Source organism: Anolis carolinensis, chromosome 3 (assembly GCF_035594765.1).
Source record: "Anolis carolinensis isolate JA03-04 chromosome 3, rAnoCar3.1.pri, whole genome shotgun sequence".
Classification (NCBI taxonomy): Eukaryota; Metazoa; Chordata; class Lepidosauria; order Squamata; family Dactyloidae; genus Anolis; species Anolis carolinensis.
This window is the reverse complement of record NC_085843.1, coordinates 138,373,432-138,388,976: the sequence shown is the minus strand read 5'-3', so window position 1 is coordinate 138,388,976 and position 15,545 is coordinate 138,373,432. Positions and strand designations below refer to the sequence as shown.

The 15,545-nt window shown below is 39.1% G+C and overlaps 1 protein-coding gene across 1 annotated transcript in view; it reads left to right on the top strand.

Moving 5' to 3' along the window:
- abcc4 (ATP binding cassette subfamily C member 4 (PEL blood group)) overlaps window positions 1-15,545 on the top strand; it is a 196,885-nt gene that overhangs the window by 143,415 nt on the left and 37,925 nt on the right. The window contains exons 26-29 of the mRNA XM_062975517.1: window positions 66-221; window positions 11,173-11,262; window positions 11,757-11,929; window positions 15,186-15,291. Of these exons, the coding sequence (XP_062831587.1) occupies window positions 66-221; window positions 11,173-11,262; window positions 11,757-11,929; window positions 15,186-15,291 (525 nt within the window). The remainder of the gene's footprint in view (window positions 1-65; window positions 222-11,172; window positions 11,263-11,756; window positions 11,930-15,185; window positions 15,292-15,545) is intronic.

The following is a 15,545-nucleotide window of genomic DNA, read 5'->3' as shown; positions in this document are numbered from 1 at the left end:
GAGTGTTCTCTTCATCCAAACTAACTTGGCTGCTGTTTTCTTTCATTTCTTTTTTTCCTTTTCAGATTGGAATTGTGGGAAGAACAGGAGCTGGAAAGAGCTCTTTAATAGCTGCTCTTTTCCGGTTGGCTGAGCCCCAAGGAAGAATTTGGATTGATAAGTATTTGACATCAGAATTAGGACTTCATGACTTGAGGAAGAAAATTTCAATCATACCCCAGGTATGGTCTATTCTGTGAGTATCAGTATATTTTAGAGGTCCGGCACACTCCAGAAACCTTAGGGATGTAATATTTTCTTTATCTTTGTTCTGCACTCTGTTGGGAGCTTTCCAGAAATCTTTTATAGCATTGTGATGTTTTTCGTCTTCATTTTTTACGCATGGTAATCCTCTCTCCTCTGAATGCTGACTGAAACTAGAGTGAAATTATTATGACTGTTTTAAGAGTGCTGTTGTCATACCCAAATAGCTTTTTAAAAGTCATTAGTTATCACTGCATAGTGAATTTAGTTTTGAGGTCAAAGTGACAGTATCTAGTGGAAGGACTACTAGTAAGGAGATACTGTATTAATAGTATAAACTATAGCAATATATAGAGGGTTGTGTACAAGCATATCATGTTGGGTTAAAACATACAGGGCAGTTTAATGTGTTCCCTTGTTGTTCCCAAATGCAGTTAAGTATGGGAGTTATTTATTTGTCGTTTCAGAAGTGAACTGATGGTACAGTTATAGTGTATTTTAAAAAACACAAAGTTAAAAACTTGACATTAGACCAGATTTCCTTTGACCAGAAGCTGGCCACTTGGAATGCCTCTGGTGAGGTGAACCAGGTTCTTTGTTTTCATTTGCCAAGTGATGGTGTCATTCATCAAATGGCAGCTTTCCACATATTTTACTTATATTTGCCAATGAAAGCCATTGAAATTAATTTAGTGATTCAGATTGCAAATACATTTATTTATTGTTAGCCAAGGAATTTTTATTTATGCAGAATCCAGTACCAGCGTAGTGTGGTGTCGTACTGTGTTTGTTGAACTAGGATTCTGGAGATGACGGCTTTAATCCCTGTTCAGCCATGCAAAACCACCTGGGTAACTTACACTTTCTCAGCCTCAGATGAAAGCAAAAATAAATTCCCTCTGAACAAATCTTGCTAAGAAAATTCCGTGATAAGTTTGCCATAGGATCACCATAACTGGGTCATGACTTGAAGGCACATAATTCCCCCCTCCCCAGTACCTGCTACACGTGTAAAAAATAAATAAATAAAAAGCTCTACATCTTCTCAGTATTAAAGAAATAGTCCATATACACAAGGTTACCACATATGTGATTGCCGTTTTAAAGTATTTGAAGAATAGCCATGTGAAAAGGCGAAACTAGTGTTTTGCTGCTGCACCGGAGGGGTAGGATCCAAAACAGCAGAATCAATTGATAAAGAATGAGAATTTTTGAAATACATAATATCATGAATATTTCTTCATGGTAAGAGCTATTTGACAATGAAGTGGATTGTCTAGGAAAGCAATGAACTCTCTTTTGTGGAGATTTTAAGACAGAGATTGGTTGGATGGCTGTCTTTCAAGTTTGCTCCCTCTGTGGATTTCCTGCATTAAGAAGGAGTTAATGAATTTTGAGGCTACTTTGTAACACTCCAATTATGTGATTCCATAATTAAATTAATCAGTACAGACATATAAAACTACACAGAATGTTACTTAAAAACCTTAGTTTTCTAGGAAATATTTAGTTTAAATTCTGTCTGAAATTATGGATGTTTTGGAACAATGTGAACACTGCATAAATGGATTGTTAGGAAAAGTATGGAGTAGTGTCGACGGCTCTCATAGCCAGAATCACTGGGGTGTTGTGTGGTTTCTGAGCTGTATGGCCATGTTCTACCAGGATTTTTCTCTGACATTTTGCCTGCGTTTGTGGCTGGCATCTTCAGAGAAAACGTCAGGAAAAATACTGGTAGAAAATGGCCATACAGCCCAGAAACCACACAACACCCCAGTATGGGGTGGACTGAAGAAGAGGATTGTCTGAGCAGATGGCTTGGTTGAGGGGGGAAAAAGGAAATAAAAAGATTTGCGCTAAGACTGGGAGTTCTCAGTCACTGGGACAATTACCATCACTAAATTTCATCTCATAATAGTTGCCATTGCATAATAGTTGCACCCCCATTTTGGAGAAGACAAAAATGGAGTTTTGCCTCTCCCTGTGTAATAGTTCACTTGTCTGGGTGAGTGAACTAAGGCTCCAACTGCCATTTTGGCTCTATGGGGCTTGACTTAGTTGGGAGCAAGTTAATCCTCACAGCATCAAAAGGAAAAGAGGGCTGGTGAGAGGAAAGTGAATTCACTCCCCCTTGTCTACCCTCTTTCCCCTCTGGCAACGGGCAGTCATGCAGGTGGGTGATGCGTCATCTACCCGCTTGGGTGCTTCTTTCAAGAGTGAAGCCATATAGGTGGGTCAAACCCGCATGGGGTTTTTTTCACCACGTAATAGTTGCCATCATATAATAGTTGCACCTTTCTCTCCCCCCGCCACCTGCTGCCCCTGGAGTTGTGAAAGGCATGTTGAGCAGTGCTAGTACCTTCCAGTGATCATTTTTATTAAGGAAACTGCTCCAGTGTATTTATAATTTACTATGCAGCTTGAATTATTTTAATCATGTCAACAAATCCTTGGGAGTATTTGTGTACTACTTCTGTTGAAAGGTATTTGTCTTTTGAGGTGAACTGTTTTGGAATCCTTTGTTTCAATCCAGTTGTTAGCCCCAATTTGAGTAGGTTTAGAGAATCTACAGGGATTTGGTACGTCAATATTTATGTAAGTTCCATTGATTAAATAAGCCTATTCTACTGGGAAAGTAGAATTTTAGCCTATGTCTTAACTGTAGATGTGTCAATTTTATGTACATCTATATATATAAAAGAGTGATGGAATCCTGTTGACCGACAAAACAACAAAACTAAACACCCTACAACCTCGAAAATTGACAGCACAACCCCTCATCCACGCCTCTAGGTTGATACAACAAAAAGAAAAGAAAAATAAAGTCCTAATTAGAGGGAGAGGAATAATTGTTTTTATCCAATTGCTGCCAGTTAGAAGGCTAAGCTCTGCCCACTTGGTCTCCTAGCAACCCACTCAGCCCAGGAGACAGGCAAAGTTAGGCCTCACTTAGGCCTCTTCCACACTGCCTATAAAATACAGACACCAGCAGACAATGCCATAGTGTCAGGACCCTGGCTGCAGAGCACCAATAACCTTACACAGAGGCCAGTCTCTATCTAATATCTTTATTAAAGAAATATATAAAATCAATAAAAACAAGTGAAGAATATAGTTCAGAAGCAGACCTTTCAGATGAGGTCAAATATAGTCCAGAAATGTATTGTCCAATATAAGATATTAGAGTTCAAAGTTTTAATCCACTTGACCGAAACACACACTTTGCCAAGCAATAGTGTGGGGAAATAACAGAGTCTTTAAAGTCCAATGAAGCTTGACAACAAGGCTGGAAATAAACTTGATTCTTGACTAGATCCGTGACTGGAGGCAAGACGAACATGAAGCATGAACAGAGTCCGTGGTAAAACCGTGAGACAAGGCAAGGCTTGAAGCTAGATCCGGAAAGCAAGGAACTGGGATTACGAAGTCCACACACGATCTCTCTCCTCAAGCTGATCAATTGACTCCGCAAAGAATCCCTCGCGCCAAACACCTATATTGGGTCTCGTTTTCCCGCCAACAGAACTTTTTCCCTAGAGAACGAGAAGCGAAACCCAACTCTGTCCAGATGCATGACTCCTTAGAATTTCCCAAGGGAAGCAGACCTAATCAGCCATTTGTTTGGCAGCGATTCTCAGGTCTCTCCGATTAGCCCCCCTGACTCCCCTATCTTTAGAATAATTTTCCCTCCTGGAAAACGGGGGGGGGGGGGGGAGTTCTGCCCAAGGCCTGTTTGGCTGAATTCTTGAGGGCAAACATCCTGCAGGTGAAGAGACTCCGGCTCTTGCTGAACCGGTGAAAACCCTATGTTTTCCTCTTCGTCTGCCACAATAGTACTAGGAACAGGACTACAAGGCCCATGAGTCATCACACACAGCAACGCGTGGCCAGGCACAGCTAGTTTTTAATATAGCACAGTTATCTTAAGTTGATTCTGGTCATCCAGTGATGAGTATTTAAGTGTAGCCTTTTCCTCAGCCAAAGATTTTTGACAATTAATGCTTTAATGTAGGCAGAATATTTATTTGAACGAGAACATAAAAATCACTCAAATTCTAGACAAAACTTCAGAGACAGCAACTCTTAAGACACTGATGTGCAGTCATGATGAGCAACACAAGCGAAATAACCTGTGATGCATTAGAGGTCATATTTGCCCAGATTTGGGGGGGAGGGGGACTAAAAGTGGATTACACTTGCTTCTTACTACTTCATCACATTATTGCTCATCTTTCCTGCTTTTTATACATGTGATGATGCAAACTGACTGTTGTTGATTTGTATACTCTTTTATGATGTGTTGAGAAGCAAGACAATAATTACCTTTTCCGGAGAGGTTATTTTCTTTTTTCCCCCAGTCCATGTTTTTAAATAAAAAAAATCCCCTGCTATAGTTTAAAAAAAAAGTTTAATAGGCAGAGTACTTCTCTAAAAGCCCTCTTTGGTTTATCCGCTGCTCCTGCTCCCAACCCCTGCGTTTGAAGAAAAGAAAGCACAGAATAAGAAGCAGGTATGCTATTACTAGCAAATAAATACAACTGGATTGCAGCCTAATGCAGCCTCCTTCTTTGTTTCTGAACACGGAAGGCTTCATTAATGCACAGTAGTGCTACTGAGTGAAGTTGGTGACCTCTTTGTATCTGAAGAGGACTTTACATGGACTTAAATTCTTCTGCCTTTGTGTATGCACAATGTTCTTTTCTCCTGAAAATGGACGATGATAAGTTCATTCAGTGCTGCTGGGTTTTAAAAGCCCCTTTCCAGGCTGTTTCAGGTGGGAGTTGCATTGTAAAATGCTGATTTCTGTTCAGGGGGAGAAAAATACATGTTTGGGGGTAGGATGTTCTTACAAGCTAATTCTGCTTTCTATCCTTCAAGACATTTACTGTTAGATACATTGTCGATGAATGGGCTTCCTGTTATGGGGATACAATTAGTCTGACAAAATAAAAAGTGTTTTTACTTTTGTCTCGCCTGTTGTATGTACTGTTTTAGTCAAATCCTTGGTGGGGTTCAAGTGTCTGAAAGCTAGCGGGTACAATTACTTTGCAGGCAAAAAGACGCTTGTTCTCTTCCCACTGCTTTCTCAGGAGGTTATAAAAGCAAGGAACTACTACATGTATGGACTAGAAAGATGCTGATGATGTTAATCATGTGATCAGCATGGTATGATTCTTCAGCCTAGTATGCACAAGCTGTCCTCTCCTGATTCCCACAAGGAAATTGTTTGTCTCTCATTTCATTGAGGCATTGATCATAGATACGTTTCAGTGCTAATGTTAAAAGTGTCTTAAAGCCAGTGATTGGTTTATAAGCTGTGGTTAAAGGTAATAATCATGATTAGCTTCTATTACAGCGTCACATCATAGTTAATGCTGAAAAGGGAAAGGAGTGGAAAAACAGAGCCAGGATCTGGAAAATCGGTTAAGAAATGGAGGAATACAATGCCAGGAGAGTAGATGCATGCTGGAATAAGAAGTCTATTTTAGAAAGAAAGTTCTTCTTTCCATCTAATTTCATCTGTTTTGATTTGGTGTTTGTTGCCAGCAGTGGACTGGATGAGGATGAACACACTGAAGCTTAATCCAGACAAGTCAGAGATACTCCTAGTCAGTATAAAGGATGATCAAAGAATAAGGATTCGGTCTGTGCAGGATGAGGTAGCATTTCTCCTCGAACCTCAATCTTGTAGTCTGAGAAATTCAACACTGAGCTTGGATGCCTACGTTTCTGTCGTGGTCAGGACGGCATCTGAACATGAGCTCCCCTCATTCCAGGATACATGACATGATGATTACATCCTTTGTGCATTACTGTAATAGTGTGCCTTTGGAAATTGCAGTGGATTCAAAATCCTGCACTGGGAGGATTGGGGCCAGTTATAGAAAGCATATAACTTCTTTGTTGAAAACTGGCTACCAGTACAGTTTTAGGCACATCTTAAAGTGTTGGCCATGATCTAAAAAGCTAAGGTTCAAATCAACCGAGGTGACTTTCTCCCAGTGAGTCATAGGTTGGGAGCAAGACAGAACACAAATAAAATAGAATAAAATAAGAAAAATAAATTTTCAGTATGTGTAAGAAGTGATGAAATAGCACAAGCATGTGACTGATATTTATCTCGGTGTTGACCTGTCATATAATCCCAGTGGTAAAGTGGTGGACTGATGTCTAGAGATGGTTAAAGAAAGAAAATATACAGTCGAAGTGCTGCTGATGAGTGGTTTTATTGGCCGCAGAAGTTATGTTCACCCTGATGGTGATAAGACCATATTCTTTCAATAAGGATCAAGTTCACACCTTAGATCTGACTAGATCTAATCTTTCAGATCTGATTCTTTTTGTATTTCAAAAAGGGCTCCCAGCTGCAACCTTTCCTAGAAAGAAACATCCTTGCCCTGTAATTTAGCTGATATAGTAACATTTAGATTAGATACTTGATTAGACTGATTCCTGTGGTGCATTGTACACCTGCATTTAAATACTGTTCAGTAACTTCAGTTGGTTCAGAAAGCAACAGAGAAAAAGCACTTGCTGAATAGGTCTTCACAGTTCTCAAATGTATGCAATTCAAAGTATTGCTCTTTTGGTCTTCGGCTTAGCTAAACAGCGTTTTACTTGATGGCCCCAAATATGATAAGATACAGATAAAATACAGGAATTCCATATTTTTGCAGTGTTCTCAATGGCAAGAGTGTTATAAAATTCCATACCTCCTGAACAACTCTAATGCATTATTTTGCGAGACTGTTGCAAGTGTTATTTAGTAATTTTTAATCATGTTTTTCATGACTGAAGACGGAGTGCCATGTCAGCATGTCTGTTGTCTGAGGCCATCTTCTAAGGCTGCTTTTGGTCTTCAACCTCCTGAGGTTTAGAAGGTGTTTTCCTTAGCTTCCTGTTTGTGGAATTCTCTTTCAAGTCATCCTTGCCCCATAATATATCTGTGCTGTTTATAAATTTGTCTGTTTAGTAAAACTTTTTGTATTAGGTTTTATTGTATTTTTTTGCAAGAGATTATGATTTTTGATACCTAGAATTTGATAAACTCCAGGTGCCAAGGGACAATTTTTCCAGCTGCCGGATTGTCCAATAGCCATACTGTAGTCCTTACATGTTAAATAGGAAAATACTGGAAGATATCTTGTGATTTTGTGAGAAAGGGAGACCCACTTCTGGTTTTGGAAAGAGAAAATCTGCTTATTCAAGATGGAAGAGGTGGTGCACTTAGAAACCTCTCAAAGCAGTAGCTTTCTATTTTGAGGTCGAAAAATAGGGGTGAGGAGAGAATGAAGGGAGTCTGTGGCACACACATTGTTTGTGAATTGCTTACCAAAGACTGGGAAATGAAGTGCAAAATGTGTATGAGAGAAGAAGAAACACTAGTGATTAAGCACAGGTTGGATCCTCACCCAGACGTTGCTGTTTGTTCATGGCTGCTGTGAGAAGGAGAGATGAGTATAAAGGCCACAAAACAACAAACTATGGTTCAGATGTTAATGCCTTAATTGAATCTTAGCCTGCACTTAAGGTCTGTATTTACAGATTGTTTCTGAGACAACCATCTGCAATAGAAATAGAAATAATGCTAATTCAACTTCTTATTTGCTTATGATTATATGAAGCTTGAATTACTCTCCATCAGTCTTTTGATGCAATATTATCTCTTTTCCTGATGGTAATTTACAATTATTTACAGGTTAGGCATATTAACATCCTCTCATGAAACAGGCAATTTTAATATAACAATCTGTGTCGGAAATGGTAATTAAAATTATTCTTATCTGGTTTCGCAGTACATGTGTGCTGTTATAATTTTATAACAGTTATGAAGATTTTATGAATTCAAATTTCCCATTTTGCTGACCTATAAAAATAGATTGAAATGGAAAAATCGTCTTAACAATAATTCTAACTTGCATCCAATAGCGTATTGTAATAAATATTGTTTTAAAAATGGTGGCCTTTTGGAAAGAAAAGAATGTTCCATCTTTTAAAAAAAATGATTTACTGGACTTTTTTTCATCAACAGGTTTTGTAATTAAAATTACACTAGTGGTATTCTTTATCCAAAAAAAGCTTTGGATGTGCATTGTAAACAAGCCCATTAAAATCAAAACAGCTACACTGGTTGTAAGCTTGTTGGCAGTTAATCTCTGTACTATGTCCTTTCTCTGATTTAATAAGCTTGCAGCATGAATTATTGTAAAGATCCAGCATGTGGGATAGTAGTGGAATATTTGTCATCTGTATTGGACAATTACATTAAAGCTGTTTCTGAGTGAGCCATTCAAAAAAGTCAACATTCTTCTTTTCACAACTAGCACATTCACCTAAAGGCCAGGTTGTATGTTATGATATTTAATTTGATCATATGTGCCAAATCTGTCTTAAATAACAGTCCTTATAAGTAGGGATCATGAAGTTTTAACTCTTTAGTCTCATGTTGTTCTCCTAGCAAAATACGGACCCAGTTTCTATTTGTGTCAGGAAGGAAGTTGTTTTTGATACTAGAGAAGCGAGGAAATCGTCTTTACAAATATTGTACATTAAAAGATTCAGATCTGTTTTCATGTCAAAAGTTTTGCCAACTGTAGCCCACTTGATCAGAGGCATGAGGGGGATGTTTCCTCAACTTGTTCCTCACCTGCTTGGGTGGGCAAGGGATGTAATTAGTGGGATCAGAGGAAATTGCAATGGAAAAAGAAAATACAACCCATTACCTTAACAGTAGTCATCATCATGTGACATTTTGTCTTAGAAGGGAAGATGTGCCAGGAGGAAGAATTTTTTTAATGACTGGACATGGAGGCAGTGTGTTTTAATGCATTGTTACTGTGCCATGAAACTCTGCCCTCAGCTGCTTTTTAAAGTTAAAGGAAATTATATACATGTAAAACTATGGGTATGTTTAACCCACTTGCACTAGACTGGAATAAACCAGTGTCACATTTTGTAGCCAAATCCACACAAAATTAGAACTACATTATAGACATTCCATGGCATTGTTACTTGCATGGTTTATGTCTTCAGATTTAACCCACATACAAAGTATATTTTTTCTTTACAAACACAAACCATCTGGGACAAATAAATTCTTCAACAAATCTCTTGATGTTTGCTATTGGGATGCTTCTTTTTGTTCCAGCCAACGTGTACCATATGGCACAGAAGGGGGACTTTGCATTTAGTGCAGAAAAGCCAAACTAACTTGCCCTGCTTATTAGTAGGTTGGTTTACACAGAAGTTTTTAACAACAATTGTTGAAAGTAAGAATTAACACAATGTATTAATTGACCCTTGGGATTCTGTCTAAATAAACAGGCAGTGATTCTACTAAAAGTTAATTATGAATGAGGCTTTGATCCTAAACATGTGCTGTACAGTAAGCCTCATTGGGACATTTTTCTGGGGGCTCCCAAATCAGCCGGACTTAGTCATGTGTTAACCCTAAACTGGTACCACTTTCGTGCCCAATGACCTCAAATGTTAATTTCCTAGAAATGTGCTGCAGACTGGCTGCCAGTAACTTGCAGTCCAGCATAGGGCCACAGACCATCATTTTGAGTAACACTAATTATATTAATCCCAGTTTCTCGGAGAATGGGGATGTTACTTGATTGTTTTGCAATCACAACATTAATGTGATAGGCACATATAGCACTGCCATAACAAAACTGTGGAGTTCCTGGTACTTTGAAAATAATTATTATGGTTAGATTATATTAAAAATACTCATAACTGTAAAATAAGACATTAATTTGCATTTTAGATTTTTTTTTTTCAGATGATAGAATTAAGAAATGCCTCTGGTAGGATCTAATTAAAACCTGAGTCTTCCTTATCCAGAAAACCATAATCCAATATCCTTCACCCTCCCCCCACCTTTTTTTATCACCAGTGACCCACTTCTGCCTTTGGGGAAAAGGGGATAGTCATGCACCCAGTCCCCTTTAAGTTTTTCCTGGTTTTTACAAGGGCCCTGAGTAAGCAGACCCCTCTCCTGCTTCTTGCTCTTTCCTCTGCTAAGCCTCCATAAAGGAAAGGAAATCAGCATATATGTCTAGCTGCTCCCATTTCCCTATCTCTCATTCACTGTGTGCATACAAATACAGGCATAGGAAGGATAAAATAAAGGAAAACATCTGTCCCAAGCATTTGGGTAAGGGAGGCTTAACCTGAATATGGTTTCAAGTGGTAGTTTTTGATGCAAATATTTTAAAATAGGCTTCCACTGGAGGCTGTGCAAGTATTTTTTTTTTGTTAAAGGGTTGCCAATTAGGCCTGTTATTACTGTTATTCTTTGTTGCTTAGATAAGAAACCAGTCAAGGACATAAGTGCAATGGACTACTTACATTCTTTATTTCATATAGATAGGTACTTAGAACCTCACATACAACTGGATAGTCTAAGTTAGGATAGTTCTGATTTTTTTTTCTTTCACTCAAGATACAACTATGTGGCCCATAGAAATGCGTGCTGATTCTGAACATTGCAGTATCTGCTGGTCCAGGGAAGCTGGCTTTTGGGTAGGGAAGATCTGTAAAGTTTAGTTTGTGGAGAAGGGATGCTTATTGCTCATTGTTGTTTCTTCCAAAGAGTGCTAGATGTGTATTTGGAAAGTGAATACTCGCCCAGTACATCATGGGAGAGGGAGGAACAATTTGTCAAAAAGTCAGCTCAAGAGGAAAAGTGGTGGGCAGGAAATGCATTTGGAAACCCTGCTGCTTGTTTATTGTTTTTCTACTTTAACAGCAATACAGTTTTTATTATGCGCGTATATACTGAATAGCTAGATCTACCCTAAGTAGCATGTTGAATGCTTACGAAACCCTTTTACCAAAGTTAAGTGGTTTAATATTTTGTATCTAATCTATGAAGCCTGATCAAGCAGAAGTGTTTTTGAATGACCATTCATTGTGTTTCAGGAGCCCGTTCTCTTTACTGGATCCATGAGGAGAAACCTGGATCCTTTTGATGAATATACAGATGAGGAGTTATGGAGTTCTTTGGAAGAGGTAATGTTGTTAACAAACACAGTGTTCCCCCCCCCTCTTTCCAATTGTATCCCTGGTGGGGAACTGCAAAGGATCCTAGGTCCATTTCCCATCATCCCTGGATGGGTCACAAGGTGTCAGCCTTGTCAATTAAAATGGTAACTTTTGTTTGGCTTAACACAAGTTGTGAATGCAGTGGTTCCTTGTTTCATTAGAGACTGATGCATTGTGATGGCATCTGGACAGACTTGTCTCTTGGTTCCTCTTCCCCACTTTTGGGAGGGACCACACTGATGGTTGCAATTGCTAGCACTGTCCCCAGTGTTAGGAGTTGTTCAGTTAGATTAATCTTTGTCATGCCTTATGATTACTATCATCTATTATAAATAGAAATGACTGAAAGCATTTGCATATTTCAACACTAAATATAAAAGACAAGGTGAATATTGTGTTGTTATTGTCGTCATTTAAGAAAAGGGGTCTATTTACACTAGGACATATTGATATGCCTGCAGGTCCAGCTAAAAGAGACCATAGAAGAACTACCTAACAAACTGGAAACCCAGCTTGCAGAATCTGGATCTAATTTTAGTGTTGGTCAGCGACAGCTTGTATGCCTGGCCAGGGCTATTCTGAAGAAGAATAAAATATTGATCATTGATGAAGCAACAGCAAATGTGGACCCAAGGTAAACTCAAGGTTCAGATGGCCCACCCACAGCCTTATTATTGTGTCTTCCACCTCAACACAATTGGTCATTTATGGAAGGTACTTTGTAAGCATACTTCGGGTAAATGACTGGATTTTTCATGACACTAAACTATGCTTTAGCCTTGGGCTCATGCGTTCCTACCCACCCTCACTTCTCCAGCTTGAGCCTGAGAAAAGTCTTCACTTCTGTCACAACTAAATGCTTTTTATCTTCTAACCTGAGCAGACTGTGCAGTATTTCAACTTCAGATTTAGAGTAAAAAGATGAGAATTAGATACCAGGGTCTCAAGTTGGCTTGTTTTCCTGAACCAGGGTTAAGACAAGGTGAAGATTATGTAGGTTTTTACAGACTGAAATTAACCATTGTTTATCTATACACATAATAAAAGTGAAAATACGTGTGTGTGTGTGTGTGTGTGGGGGGGGGGGCTGGGGTGTCCACTTACACAGACAAGCTCCCACTTCTACATATAGCTATAGCTCCCACTGCCCAGGAGACACCAATGGCTTGCCCTCCAATGACATTGCGCCCTCCAATGACATGTCTAAGAGCCCTGCCAGTGTCCTCCACAAACACCATCCTGCCCACCACCCAAGTGAAGGCTTTCATACGGGGACAATTTCAGCCTAGATATTATGGTGTTTTCTCCATCACAGGTGTCCCAGTGTTCCTTTCTATCTCCATTGGTGTGGAATGTGCATGACCCTGCTCACTGCCTCTCCCATAACCCTTTCCTATTCTTTTCTATTGCATATACAGTAGAGTCTCACTTATCCAAGCTAAACGGGCCGGCAGAAGCTTGGATAAGCGAATATCTTGGATAATAAGGAGGGATTAAGGAAAAGCCTATTAAACATCAAATTAGGTTATGATTTTACAAATTAAGCACCAAAACATCATGTTATACAACAAATTTGACAGAAAAAGTAGTTCAATACGCAGTAATGTTATGTTGTAATTACTGTATTTACGAATTTAGCACCAAAATATCACGATATATTGAAAACATTGACTACAAAAATGGCTTGGATTATCCAGAGGCTTGGATAAGCGAGGCTTGGATAAGTGAGACTCTACTGTAGCAAAATTGATCAGCAACTGAACATACTGGATAGGTTTGGGGAAAATTCACCATGATTTATAGGAATTGTAGGTACTGAAATATATAGTTCACTTGTACTCTAAGAGCACTCTGAACTCCACCAATGATAGACCTGGAACTAACTTGACACACAGAACCCCCATGACCAACAAAAATACTGGAGCTCTTTGGAGGGATTTATAGGAATTGTAGTTCACCTATATCCAGAGCGCACTATGAATCCAAACAATGATGGATCTGGACCAAACTTGGCCTGCATACCCAATATGCCCAAATTTGAATACTGGTGGGTTTTAAGGGGAATTGTCCTGGACATTTTGGAGTTGTAGGTACTGGGTGTATAGTTCACCTGCAATCAATGAGCACTCTGAACTCCACCAAAGATGTCCCCCATGATCAGCAAAAAATACTGGAGGACTTTGGGGAAAATTCACCTTGACTTGGGGGAGTTGTAGTTCATCTATATCCAGAGAGCACTGTGAACCTAAACACCGATGGATCTGAACCAAACTTGGCACACATATCTGATATGCCGAAGTTTGATTGCTGGAGGTATTTGAGGGGAACTGACCTTCCTTCCTAGAAGTTGTTGTTCACCCACAACCAGAGAAACTGTGACCTCTACCGATGATGGACCTGGACCAAACTTGGCACACAGAACCCCCATGACTAACTCAACTTACTGGAGGGGTTTCAGGGGACTGACTCACCATAGTGGGAGTTGTAGTTCACCCTACAGCCAAAGAGTTCACTGAACCCCACCAATGAGCAAACGTGCCCAACATAACAAACTTTAAGTACTGATGGAGTTTCTCGGGGTTAACCTGGTATGATGTCAGTTGTAGTCAATCCACAACCTTAAGCATTTTGTACAAATAAAAATTGACTTTTTCAAAAAAAACCAAAAAAAACCCAGGCAACGCTGGGTACCCAAGCTAGTTTAAAATACAAATGAAAGCTTCCACATAATAGATAATAATTTGGTGTTTTAAAAGGTTTTAATAACGTGAAAAAAGACCTGCATCTGATGCAACGTCTATCTAGTCATTGAGGCTGGTGGGACTAGAACTTAGAGAAGTTATTTTTCTTGGCCACATTTTCCAGAAATTTCGTTAGCACGGTCACTGGCCACACCTGATGGGGGCTTCTGGGAATTGTAATGAACAAAAATGTAAGTTTCCCAAGCTTTGGATAAAAATTTCTGTCCACTGAAACAGGAGCGAATCAGACAGATATGACTTAAAATCCAGCCCAAGCAGCCCTTTGAATGCTTAGACTGGATTTTTCCCCTGTCTTCTCAGCCCACTCAAGACTAGGAAAGTAGGGGAAAAGTAATGTTCTACTTTGCACATGTAGATGTTTCCCTCACCTCACCTCACCTCCCTCTCTCCCTCCCTTCCTCTTTTTCTTTCTATGTATTTATTTAATTTATATCCCATCTTTCTCCCAATAGGGATTACTTACATTTGTTTCTAGAGTTGTGGGGGCAACTGGCATTTTGAAAGGTAGAGAATAAGTGCATTAAATGAATAAATCCATGTATGTTTATTCAGCCTAGAAGTCAGTCTTTCCTGCCAAGATGTTCGGGCAAGTGTGTATTTAAACCTTTCTGAACCCATGTTTATAAATAATGCACTTCCTTCAGACAGATAACGTCAGCATGGTTTGTAACTAATAAATGCATGATGAGCAAGAATAAGCATTGATTCCACAGTCTTCTGTGGAAATCAGTAATCTGCAATGAATTGAAGTATTTTATGACGCTTCTAAAATTATGCTTGCATATCCAATGGAATGCATATTAACAACAAACATTCAGTGTGTCAATTTTCATTCACACATTCTATATTCTATTCTAGTTCTGTGACAGAGAAAAATCTGTGCTTTTTAAGATTCATCCATGTTTTGCTGTACTGTAACATAACTTTTTTAAAAATGTGACACCTCCCCCCCCCCCCCCCCCACACACACACTCTTCTAAAAGAGAAGGATGTGCCCTACTGCTGCTGTTAATGAATACAAAATTCTGTATTTGGGACTATTGAAAAAAAAAAGACCTTCCTGGAGGCTAGATTTGTTTCCTTTCCATGCAGTCTTTTTTTCACATCTATGTCTGATGTTTATTTCAGAACGGATGAGCTGATTCAAAAGACAATCCGTGAAAAGTTTGCCCAGTGTACTGTGTTGACGATTGCACACAGACTGAACACTATCATTGACAGTGACCGGATCATGGTAAGCAGCATGTGAAAAGCCTGATAATTCCAAAAAATAAGGTGGGGACAACTTGCATTTTTCAATTTAGTTTGAAGGACGTATCATGGAATGGAAAGATCACAAAGACACTGATGATGCTAATGAAAATGTGCTATATGCACATGCATTCATTGAAACATTTGTATAAACATTAATCCATGTATATTTACTAGCAAATCCATCACCAGTCTTCCTCTCTGCCTCCAAAGCACAATTGGTATCAGAAGATTAAC